This window comes from Mustela erminea, chromosome 9, assembly GCF_009829155.1.
Source record: "Mustela erminea isolate mMusErm1 chromosome 9, mMusErm1.Pri, whole genome shotgun sequence".
Lineage (NCBI taxonomy): Eukaryota > Metazoa > Chordata > Mammalia > Carnivora > Mustelidae > Mustela > Mustela erminea.
In genome coordinates, this window is record NC_045622.1 from 62,884,994 (window position 1) to 62,897,225 (window position 12,232).

The following is a 12,232-nucleotide window of genomic DNA, read 5'->3' on the forward strand; positions in this document are numbered from 1 at the left end:
TGCTTTGGGGAAGCTTCACATGAGCTTATAATGACAATGAGCTTATAATGGGCTGGCCTGTGGGGTCACCTGGTTGCCACTGATCTAGTTCCCTCTAAAATGAACCTATTTCTAGCTCCCTAGGTCAACAATTTAGAACATGCTTCCAGGTTAGGCCCCATGTAATGGAGATACAGAGGCTCCACTGCCAAGAGCGGAGTGTCATTCAGTGAGGCATCTGGGGAGACTGGCCATATGTATGATGGAAGTTTCCCCAGAATGGTGCTGAGGCTCCAGCTCCTACGTTCTGGACCCCACTTTCTATAGAGCCATTGTTTCCCTCAGCCTTTAGCCCTAGAGAAAAATGCCAGTGTCAAAGACTGCAATTGGTAGTCACTTTGCACAATAAGAAATTTAGTTTATATATGAGTTCACTTAGGAAAAAGTCAACAGTGATTAACTCACATTGACCAGACTCACAGGAGACCAATGTACTAAGAGATTTTGCTTTACTCATATAAACTGAGAAGCATCACTGCCAAAGAGACTTGTTACAAGGAAACTCTTGTGACCCCTGGTGGCATGGTCTCTTCTCTATATAGTTGGTGCCCTTCTCTGCAAAATAACCTGAAAAAGCAAATTCCACTGAGCAGACTGATCAGGACAGAGCTGGAGCAAAAGCTTGGAAAATCCTAACAGGTGATGCTTTGGAGCTGTGGCTGGCTGATGTGCTCACCTCCACTGTAATGTGGCACAGCTCCTTCCTCCCGGGGTTATATCTTAGACTCACGGATGAGGCCATATCGGCACCTCTCCTGTCTTTTGACTCTGCCGAGCTTCTTTCTGACTATAGACCAGTTAGCTCCCATTGATGTAATAGAATTGAGTGTGTTCTGTATTTTCAAGGAATGTCAAGGCCTTTTGATTTGGGTTTAAATGATGCTCTCATGCCCTCAACAATACATTGTCTGACCAGGCTGCTCCGTGAGATGGGCCAGTCTCCTGTGTAGTGGTTGTGATGAGAGAGTGACTTTTTCCTGACCTTGACCCTAAACCCACTTAACAGACTACTGGTAAAACACTTGGTATGTCCTCTGCATGAATGACACACCACCTTGTCCAGTAACTGTGTCTTTGTTCGCTTTCTTTTGTGTTTTTCCAGAGCTCAGAAAAAACTCTCATGTAGCCTAGAAGACCTAAGAAGTGAACCTGTGGACAAGGTCAGCCCCTTGTAACTCTTGAGTTCCTTACAGTGCAGTGCTGGGACACACAGGTCCCACCTTGTAGAGGCCTTTCTGAAGCTGATGGAGAGGCAGGAATTACATGAACATTCTGAGAAAACCAGTCAGGTGTGGCCCAAGGCATCCCAGAGGAGGCCAGGGCATGCTGCAGGGAGTTGATGGACAAGATGCAGAGGTGAGCGCAGGCAGGGTTTGGGAAATGGCGGGGAGCAGGAGAATGTGAGTTCAGAGCCTGAGTTAGATCAAGCCGTCAAGGTCTTGAGTCCTGGGCCTCTGTTGCAGGGATTTTGAATGAGGAATTAAGTGGATAAAGTTGATGAGCCCAGGAGTGAGTTACAGGATAATTTAGGAGATTGGAGAGGAAGCTTTTTCAAGAGTCTAGAGAGATGTGAGGAGGGCTTTGTGCCCCTTATTCGAGGCTAGCCCTTGACCATGTGGGTGTCCCGGGTACTGGAGTGTAGATCACAGGTTCTCGGGCATGGTCACTGGAGACCAGACTCCTCTGTTGAGAGAGCACCTTTCTGGAGCCTGCTGTGTTCAATCCCTTGGTCTGAGCAGTGTACCAGCACTGGTAATTACAGAGGACACCCCTGAAGACTGAGGCTGGCAGGAGCCACGGGGCCCATTCAGTGGCTCCGGCCCTGTGGTCCTGTGCTTCTTGCTCTCCCTGGTCAGATTGCTGGCAACTACCCAGAACATCTGTCCACAGGTTGGACAGTGACTTGTGTTTCCTCCGTGGATGGTGATTACCTAACAGAAAGCTGGGGAGGGAGGGGATGAGCCTTGCAGCTTGAAGCAGGGAGGTGGTCCTGAGCTGTCATTTGTGACTAACACCGGTCTCTCTCTCTGCACATGATTGAAACCCTTCTTGCTGCTGCACAGTGTGTCAACGGGAACCAGCTCTCCCCTGGGGTGGAAGCCAAGGTACGATAACTGCCCCGATCGTGCACTCGTGGTTGTCTGCTGGAGTTTTCACGGAGCAATTTACAGCTTTGTGCCTGAGAAATAGGTGAATCATAAGGGATAAGAGCACAGGAGGAAAGACAACGCTTCCTTTCCCGTTTCTGGCTTACGTGCACCGTGAAGTGTGATTTCATCTCATTATCTGTGGGATGGGATTTCTTTCCTTTTTTTTAAAAGATTTTATTTATTTATTTGATAGAGATCACAAGTAGTCAGAGAGGCAGGCAGGGAGAGAGGAGGAAGCAGGCTCCCCGCTGAGCAGAGAACCCCATGAGGGGCTCGATCCCAGGACCCTGAGACCATGACCTGAGCCGAAGGCAGAGGCTTCAACCCCCTGAGCCACCCAGGCGCCCCAGGATGGGATTTCTTATTGTCTCTTCCATTTTACAGGCTCAGGAAAGCTCATCTTTAACATTGTGGATCTGATTGCTGGGAAGGGGAAGGTTAGGGTTCCCACACACAAGCTGGAGGAGCAGGACAGCTATCATCCTTTCTGTGCTCACATGTCAGGGCTAACCATGGGCACACTCAGCCACCGGGGCATCCCCTAATGTTGACGTCTGGCCCTCGCTTTCTGTGCTGGAGAGCTCTTCACATCTTTCCCAGTCCTAGTAGACACACCTTCAGGACTTCCCCAGAGCATGTGCCCATAGATCCTGGCTCTCCCTCTGGAGCCCTTGGAATGAACCAGCCTCCTCTTCTCCTGACTGCTCCTCACGCCCTCCTCTGAGCTGAACATCCTCTTCTCCAGCGTGTGGATCACAAGCCTTTCAAGTTCCCATTCATCCTCTTTAGGGTCAGCACCAGTTTCTCTGGCTCGTGCCATGGACCACACATGAGCCCGATGTTCTCGATGGGGTCTGATCTAGAGACTGTGCTCCTACAGCCTGCTGTCTCTCCAGGCCCCAGGCACGTGATATTTCTTGCGCCTGTGCTTATCTGCTGTCCTGGCGTGCTCAGCCCGAGGCAGGAGTTGTTCCCCATTGAGAAACAATAAAACAGGTTGTGGGAGGCTGAAGGGAAAGCTTTGTCTGAGTCAGTCTTACACAAAGCCTGTGTTCTTGCCGCCTCCAGTGCACTTCCTCTCTGTTCTAACATGAGGCAGCTGGGGTTTCCATTCCCCCACAACCAGCCGCATTCTTCTGTTCCTTCTGGGTCCTGCCCTGACCTTTACCTTTCCCAGCATTGAGTCCTTCCTTCCTGGCTGTCGTTCTTGGCTAAACAGAGCTGAGAGCCCTTTCTGTCACCCTCGATTCTTTCTGTTGTCTTATAGGCCTGCGACATGCATGCTTGGGTTAGGTTCTGTCCTCTTTCCAATCCAGCTTCTGTCCCCTTTCCCATTCAGTGAGCACTCCGTACAGCCCACATCGGTGGCCTCAGTGGTCTCTTCCCTATCCTTGAGTGGGATGGTGCATGGGTGATGATGCAACTGGAAATCTGGTTTTGAGAGCCCTTCCCCACTCCTCTATTTCCTGTGTCATGGGGAACCTGGAGTCACAGATCCTTAAACCTTTCAGACATTGCCTTCCCCACACTCAGTGCTTCCAGCTTTAACTGTGCATCAGAGTAATCTGAAATGCTTGTTAAAAATACAGACACTTGGGACCTGGGTGGCTTAGTCAGTTGAGCATCTGCCTTCAGCTCAGGTCCTGATGCCAGGGTCCTGGGGTCAAGTCCTGCATGGAGCTTCCTGCTGAGCAGGGGGCCTGCTTCTCCCTCTGCCCGCTGCTCCCCCTGCTTGTGCTCTCTCTCTCTCTGACAATAAATATATAAAATCTTAAAAAAAAAAAAATACCACCACTTGGGGTGTGCTCCCAGAGGGGTAGATTCACAGGACCAGGTGCAACCTGGGAACTCTGTCTTTGCAGGTGTCCCCGGTGACTGTGGGGCAGCTGGCACAGGGACTGGCATTTATAAATTGTTGATCTGACCAGGTCTAGTGTCTGCCTCGTGGGTCGTCATGAGCCTAAAAACCATGCCGTCTCCCCATCTGATTATTTCTGCTTCACCAGCTGGTTCTTTCAGACTTCTTGGAAGTTTAGTCTCCTTTTTTAGCCCCACCTCTCCTTTCCAAGCCTGTTCATAGGGATTAGTAGTTGGCATTCACAGGGGTTAGTAGTCCATGTTCAGTGAACGAATCAGATTTCAGACAATTTCAAGGATGCGTATTTTTATTTAAGCACACTGAATTCAGAAATTCGTTGGATACCTGGCTTTTAACTAAATGAAACTTCAAGAGATGTCTCAGTCATTAAAGTCTCCATTACTTCTCTGACTTGTCCATTTGGAAATCAGAATTTTTGTATTACTTTTCTTCTGGGCCCCATCAAGTTATCCACAGTAGATTTCCTTGGTAAAGGAAAAATGGAATGAATTTTCTCTCTTTATTCAAATGCATTTTCTCTCTTTATTCAAATGCATTCCACTGGGTTTCCCTTAGGTTTGTGGCCTTAGGGGCCATTATGTTCTTCTTTTTAAAAAAAAAAGGGGGGGAGCGCCTGGATGGCTCAGTGGGTTAAGCCGCTGCCTTCAGCTCAGGTCATGATCTCAGGGTCCTGGGATCGAGCCCCGCATCGGGCTCTCTGCTCAGTGGGGAGCCTGCTTCCTCCTCTCTCTCTGCCTGCCTCTCTGCCTGCTTGTGATCTCTCTCTGTCAAATAAATAAATAAAATCTTTAAAAAAAAATTGCAGTGTAGTTAACAGACAGTGTTATACTAGTTTCAGGTGTACAACATAGCAACTCAGTAATTCTGTACGTCACTTGTGCTTTTCGTGATAACTGCACTCTTATCTCCATCACCTATTTCACCCTCCCACCCACCTCCCCTCTGGTGACCATCTGTTTGTTTTCTGTAGTGAAAATCCTGTTTTTTGTTCTCTTTTTCACTTTGTTCATTTGTTTTATTTCTTAAATTCCACATGGGAGTGAAATCCTGTGATATTTGTTTTTCTCTGGCTGCAGTGTGCCCATCCTGACCAGCTAAGTGCAGTTCTTTTCCCTTTATGTGACCTTGTTTTGGGTATCCTTTTTGTGGCTAGGTTGTGTGCACAGGCCCATAGCACTGGGGCTGAGTCTTATGCAGACCAGGATCCTCAGTTCCTAAGGGAATGGGTGGTGTGTTGCCCCGCCCCCAGCGTGTTTGCTCTTGTCACCTCCCCTGTGTGTACGCCCCTTCTCACTTGTCTTAACCTGGTGTTTTTCAAGATAACTGTTACTGTAATATATAAATGTAACTTACATATGACATATTGCATAAATATATATATACCAAAGCAGTAGTTGTACCCTTTACTGGGACTCAGGTCTGTTAATTCGAAGTGCCCAAGGGATCATGGGTGGCTGTTAATTCATGGCGAGTCCGAGCATCCGACCAAAGGGCAAAGCCCCCCTTTGCCAGACACTTCCACTTCCTGTTTAGGGTCAGTTGCAAACAGCCCCAGATTTGGTCCTGACTCTGTCCCTGTCTCATTGTGTGGCCCTTGGGCAAGTTTCTTTCTCAGAACTCTGGTCCCTTTTCTTTGCAAGGTCTTTGAGTTGGGCTAAGTGACACGTGGCTCTTGGAAAGCTGAGTTGTCTGTGCATCCAAACATTTCCTAACTGGGTTTGAGTCTGAGGCCATAAAGTTGCTTGAACACGTGTCTCTCTCTCTCCGTCCAACAGGACAACCCTTTCCTGGTGGAGCACAAATACCCCACGTTACCTGGGAAGCTTTCCGGAGCAACACCCAATGGAGAGGCTGCCAAGTCGACTGCCACTGCCTCGAAGCCCGACCCCGCAGGGAGCAGCCCGCTGCGGCTGAGTGAGTGTCCAGGCCCTGGGGGTGGCGGCCACACTTTCAAAAGTTATTGCAAAAGTCCCACGCCCCCTACCACAGCCCACAGTTGGGGGTTGGTTGGGTGGGTGGACAGGAAAAGGTGTCCTTCTGGGTGGCCTCCCTGACCAAGACCGTGGCTCCCTGTCTGGGTACATTATTTCCTTTGGTAAGCCCTGTAGAACGCCAGAAATCCAGGCTGTGAGCCCTCCCTTCCTTTCCACAGTCGCTCCACCCCCATTTGCCCTCTTCCAGTCCTCCTCTCTTGGCCCTCCGTGTCCTTCCCATCATTCCTCTGTTCCTTCCCTCTTGGACCCCTGAGTGCATCCTTCCTGTCCCTCCCTCCTCCTCCTTTGTCATCCTGGTCTCCCCCCCGTCTGTGCCTTCCTCCTGCAGCCCCTCTATTACCGGTAACATGATATTATGCGCTCGTCCAAGGGAAAGTGTTTCCTTAGGGAAATGGAGTGGCCAGTGGGCGAGGATATCCATCCATAGGTGCCCTTTTGGTGCTTAGGACCTGGAACCGTGGAGGTCTTCACTGCTTTTCACGCAGAGTAGGCCATCTCTCCTCAACAACAACAGGTCACTGGAGTGTAGGAGGGAACATTCTGGTTCCTGCAGAGCCCGCCCTCCTCTCCTCCTCATCCCTGTAAGTTCTCTGAGCTAGCCCGTGGGCTGGCTTCTGCCCTCGGCCAGTTCTGCCTCTGGCTGCAGGAACTCCAGACAAGCTCTTGAAATAGTCTGTCCTGGTAACCCTGAGACTCTGGACTCGCAACAGCTTCAGGGCATTCTAGACTGATCTGAGGGAGCCCTGGCGCCCACATGGGGGCTGCGTGTGCCCCAGTATGTCAGCCCCTGCCACTCTCCCTCCGTCTCCCTACCCGTGTGTGGCAGCCTCGGCCTACCAGGGAGTGGCCCCGAGAGTATTCGATCCCCTCACGTTAGGCCTCCTCTCAACGTACTGACCCTGGGGTCCAAGTTCAGTCACTGTTCCCTCCCTTCTTTTCTCATGGGATTATTTTTCTTTCTGTTTGAGTTTTTCTCTCTTGCTCGATGACTCTTCTGTTTATTTCTTTGCTTCCCTGTAACTCTGTTGGGCTGGACTTTGGCCTCTCTTGCTTCTTCATGTGGCTTCTCTGCTTCTTGATTGGCTGGAGATCGTGGCCGGAGTGTCAGTGCCCCGGTATTAGGTACTGTACCCTTCCAGGTGAGGTGGAGAGTGAGATGCCCTTGTGTCCCTCCCCTGACACCCTCCCTTCTGGAACATTCAGCCACGTGCCCTCCTGCCTGCAGCCCTGCATCTCCCTTGGGGGCAGGAGGAAGCTCCTTATTGGAGTTACCCACCAGTACTTGGGCCCCCAAACCTTTAGCACTTGAAGACATTACCTCACCCCAGTTTGGAACACTAACCTGGCCAGTCCTCAGAGAGAGAGCGCCTGGAGTGTGCCTGAGTCCCCACTGGTTTCTGAGAAGGAGGTGTGACATTCTGCCCAGCAGGCAGAGCAGACTCTTCCCTAGCCCCACTGAAGGATGGCCCTGGCCTGGGGACAAGGTTTTGAAGGTCATGTTCCTTTTTGTCCTTCACACACCATTCCATTCTTTCCATCTCAGGAGACACAGAAAGTGGCTGGGACGACACCGCCATGGCCAACGATCTCTCATCCACATCCTCGGGCACTGACTCAAGCCCCCAGTCTCCCCTGACCCCAGATGGTAAACGGAGCCCCAAAGGCATCAGGAAGTTCTGGGGAAAGTAAGTTGGTGGTGATCATAATTACATTGCTTAGAATCAAAATTCTTCTAGAACGGGCAAAGAACCACATAGCCCCCAGTTTAATTAGATGTTGGAGCAGCACTAGAAACAGGCCGTTGGAGGGAAGAATTGGAGTTCTCTTTGAGGGCACAGAGGAGGAGAACAGTAAATGTAGCTGTTACCTTACCTGCCCTTCACTCCCGGCATCACTCCCTCCCACGAACCCCAAGCACATTCTCTGCAGCTTTCACCACATGTACTTTGGGAGAGACAATGCATGAGACCAACTTCTTCCTTCCATGGGGTCAGTCTGTGTCTAAAGAAGGACTTGCTGGCCCCTGGGAAGAAACGGGCTCCTTCCCCGCATCAGTCCTCACTTGGACCCCACAGGGTGTGCTCCAAATCCCAGAGGCAGAATGAGAATTGAGGCTTGGGTCTGGGGAGCTGTCACAGGCCATGATCCTTGATCTCTGGGAGGCCCTGGGCAGCAGTGCCATGGAGAGTCCGGGTTCCAGCTGGTGTGGCCCTGCATAGGGGCTGGTGCCCTGCCTGCGTGCCCCCAGCTGCCCCCTGACACTCTCCACGGAATCCTCTCTACACAGGATCCGAAGAACTCAGTCCGGGAACTTCAACACCGACGCCCCAGGGATGGCGGAGTTTCGACGAGGTGGGCTCCGGGCAACTGCAGGGCCAAGGCTCTCTAGGACCAGAGACCCCAAGGGTCAGAAATGGTAAGGCTCCCTCCAGTCCATCAACAGAGAACTGTGAGGTCTTGGCCACGGGGCCAAATGCTGCCAAGACAGAAGGCAGAGCTTCTCCCCGTCTCCCACTTGGCGCAAGCAGACATTGTTCATGCTTTACGGGCATACTGAGGTAAAGCCAAGAGGCCCCACTCCAAGCCACCATGGGTGCTGGGCCCTCAGCAGCTCTGCATGTGTGTGATTCATTCGCCTCAGGGCCTTGGCGTGCGGGATTGAGAAACTCTGGAGCAAACTTTGGGGCATAGATTATGGAACCACAGACCCGACTTGGAATGTCCGCTCAGCCACTTCTAGCGGCAAGCCTTAAAGCAAGTTCTGTCACCTCTCTGCACCTCAACAAATGAGTTTCCCCATTTGTGAAGTGAGGAATCAAAGGAAGTTTATTATAAAGTTCTTAGGAGGATCACTTCGATGCTGCCCATCTAACCCAAGCATCAGCAGTCTGCCACTCACGGTCGACCTCCTCCGGTAAACGTTGAGAAGGGGCATTATCCCCCGCCACCCGAGCAGGCCGCGTTGCCATTAGGCCTCCTAAGACAAGGCCCCAAGCTTTGCTGAACGGTGTTAGCTAAAGGGCGTGGCAGACAGTGTGTGCCACGGGAACTACCTGGGAACTTTTGCAGGAGTCTCCCATCATGCCCAGACAAAAAAGCGTGAAAAGAAACTAAACTTTCTTGGTTTGTCCTGGCTGTGCTGGGGTTCCTCCGGTTCCTGGCTTGACCTGGAAGGCCCTGGTAGACACTCTCCAGTGAGCAGCTCTGCTCCCTTTCCTTAGACCTCCCTCAGGCCTGCCCAGGCAAAACGGTACTCCGGGGCTTCAGGAAAATCCCTTTCCATATCCTCAGATCCCCTGTTCCCATCAGACAGTTTCTACAAAATATTATCTCTAGTAACTCTCTCCTGAAGTCTGAGTTACTCAGCCAAGGTCAGGCTTCTGAGCATCTTCCACAGGATTGCATTGTGACACTTTAAATCTAACCCAACAGTGAAAAGTAATGTTTAACTCTCCTATTTAATTCCTCTGAGATTGCCATCTACCCATGCCAGGAGCAAGTGGTGAGTAAGATGTGCACAGCTCAAATACCAATCCTCAGAAACAGTACAATCGAGAGGAGAGAAGCACGTTTCCCTAAAGCAGCCTATTCTTGGCGGACCTCACCCCCCACCCCCCCGCCCCCGCCCCTACTGCCCTGAGAAAGGGAACCCATGGGCACACCCTTCTCTTCCCCACCCAGCCAGCCCCAGCTTTCTAAGCTTTCCCGGTGGTTGGCTCTGGTGTCAGACACAGGCCTCCCCAGATCCACTTGTGCTTTTGATGGGTGTCAGCAAATGTGTTCTCCAGGTGCCGTGCAGGGAGATGTGAGGGTGTGTGCACTTTTCGGGTCCGAGGCATTGGTGTTACAGGTGTAAATGCTCGGTGAGTGGTAGCTTTTGGAGGCGAGAGAAGGCAGAGACCCATTCAGAGCCAGTAGAAAAGCGAGCCAAAGAAAGCTTATATATTCCACAAGAACGCTCTAATTTCCTAGCAGTTTTTTAAAATTTAGACGCAAATGTTTCTGATTTTTCAGAGATGAAAAAAGTCTACAGTCAGCTTGCATGATTAACCTCAGCTCCAATTCTGGTGATTTCTTTAGCATTGATTCACTGGCAGGGGTATAAGAACTTTCTCTAAGACCCTTCAGCATTTTTCCTTAGTGCTCGACCGCATGGTTAGGAGGCCCGTTTACCTTCTGTCAGCCATTTCAGGTTGGGGTAACCAAAGTCAGGAACTTCTCTGATGAAGGAAAAACTGCTTCCAGCCACAGGGCTCCTTGGTGTGAATGTTTTTGTGCTTTGTTAACCATAACAAGGATGAGAAAGGGAAGAGAAGGCTGCCCTGAGGAGATTGCTGCATTTATGCTAAAGTGCTTGTGGTAAGGCCTTGCATTCACTGGTGGAAAAGAATGGCCTTTCTTACTTGTCAGCGGAAATTTGATATAAACTAATGGCTTCTCGTATTTATAGATGTTTAGGTAGAGCCTTAAAAAGTCTCATCACTGGGGTCGCCTGGGTGGCTCAGTCAGTTAAATGTCTGCCTTCAGCTCAGGTCATGATCTCAGGGTCCTGGGATTGAGCCTCACGTCGGGCTCCCTGGTTAGCAGAGAGTCAGCTTCTCCCTCTGCCCCTCCCTTCCATGCTCTCTCTCTATCTGTGTCAAATAAATAAGATAAATAAGATAATAAATATGATAAAATCTTAAAAAAAAAAAAAAGTCTCATCACCAATATCCCTGTAGGAAAAGTACTTGGTTACAGAAAGTCTTCAGCCCCAGTCTCTTTTTTTATTCTAATGAAATATTTCTTTCTTTTTTTTTTTTTTAAGATTTTATTTATTTGACAGAAATCACAAGTAGATGGAGAGGCAGGCAGAGAGAGAGAGAGAGAGAGGGAAGCAGGCTCCCTGCCGAGCAGAGAGCCCGATGCGGGACTCGATCCCAGGACCCTGAGATCATGACCTGAGCCGAAGGCAGCGGCTTAACCCACTGAGCCACCCAGGCGCCCCATGAAATATTTCTTTTTAAAATAATCATATTTGTGAAGCACCTGGGTGGTTAAGCTTCTGCCTTTGGCTCGGGTCATGATCCCAGGGTCCTGGGAGCCAGCACCACATCAGGCTCCCTGCTCAGCGGGAAGCCTGCTTCTCCCTCTCCCACTTCCCCTGCTTGTGTTCCCTCTCTTGCTTTGTCTCTTTCTGTCAAATAAATAAATAAATAAACTTTAAAAAATTATGCTAAAATAATAGTATAGTTTTCCTGATTAATATTCCAGTCAGCACTGCTACACAGAGTGCCTGTCACACTCACAAAAAATTACGTTTTATTGTTAATTTAGTTTGCAGATGTTTGTCTGTCTGCTCTCCGTGTATTAAGACATGAAGCTATGTCTAGTAATGGTGATAAACTGTGTTTTAGGCTTGTTACAGAACTTTATTTTGTGACACTTTGACATATGAAATTTTTATGTTTATATATAATGAAGTTCATGAACTTTTCTTTTGTGGTTTTGTTCGTGTTTAATTTTTTCAGTGATTTTTTTAAAGCTGTGTCTGAATCCTCCGTTTGGGGGTTTATTTTGGTATGTGGTGAGAGGTATTTTTGTTTTTCCAAGAGAAAGCAGCAGCGGATAATGTTGAAGTCAGCCGGATTCGATCCCATGGCTGGATCTCATCTCCGTGCAGCGATGATTCCTGAGCTGGCCCCCTGAGTCTGCTGCCCTTCAGGACTGTAGCTTTATGAGGGGCTCTGGTCAGACTCTCTTACTGCCTTTTTTCCGTATTCATGGCGTCAGGTGTACCCTCAATGTGAGCAAGTCTAAGCTTCAGGGTCCTTTGCTTGCACCCAGGTGTCTTGTAGGATATGGAGAGAGTCCCATCAATGTGCCGACAAAGCCATGTGTTTTGCAAAACTTTTTCAAGTCAGGTATTTTAATCCAAGCAGTTTTTGACTGCTGACTGTTCACTGCAGACTTCCCTCCATCTACACACTGCCTTCTGTCAGCTGATACTGGACCACCGTGGGCATTTGGGGGATCTTGCCAAGGGGGAGTTGAGTTCCGGGTTTCCATTTAGCTTGGATTTGTTGGGGTGTGTGTCCATGGTGTGTGGTCACTTCATGTTTGGTTGCCTAGCTGTCCTCTGTAAAAATCACTTCCAGGATTTGTGCCACCTCCCAGTGTGCCCATCTGCC

The 12,232-nt window shown here is 49.8% G+C and overlaps 1 protein-coding gene across 9 annotated transcripts in view; it reads left to right on the plus strand.

Annotated features, from left to right (window-relative positions):
* The window catches only part of PPFIBP2 (PPFIA binding protein 2), a 148,097-nt gene that overhangs the window by 121,362 nt on the left and 14,503 nt on the right, over positions 1 to 12,232 (plus strand). For all 9 annotated transcript variants that reach the window (XM_032356266.1, XM_032356267.1, XM_032356268.1 and 6 more), the window contains 5 exons: positions 1,142 to 1,199; positions 2,103 to 2,144; positions 5,844 to 5,982; positions 7,606 to 7,747; positions 8,350 to 8,478. In XM_032356266.1, coding sequence (XP_032212157.1) covers positions 1,142 to 1,199; positions 2,103 to 2,144; positions 5,844 to 5,982; positions 7,606 to 7,747; positions 8,350 to 8,478 — 510 coding nt within the window. The remainder of the gene's footprint in view (positions 1 to 1,141; positions 1,200 to 2,102; positions 2,145 to 5,843; positions 5,983 to 7,605; positions 7,748 to 8,349; positions 8,479 to 12,232) is intronic.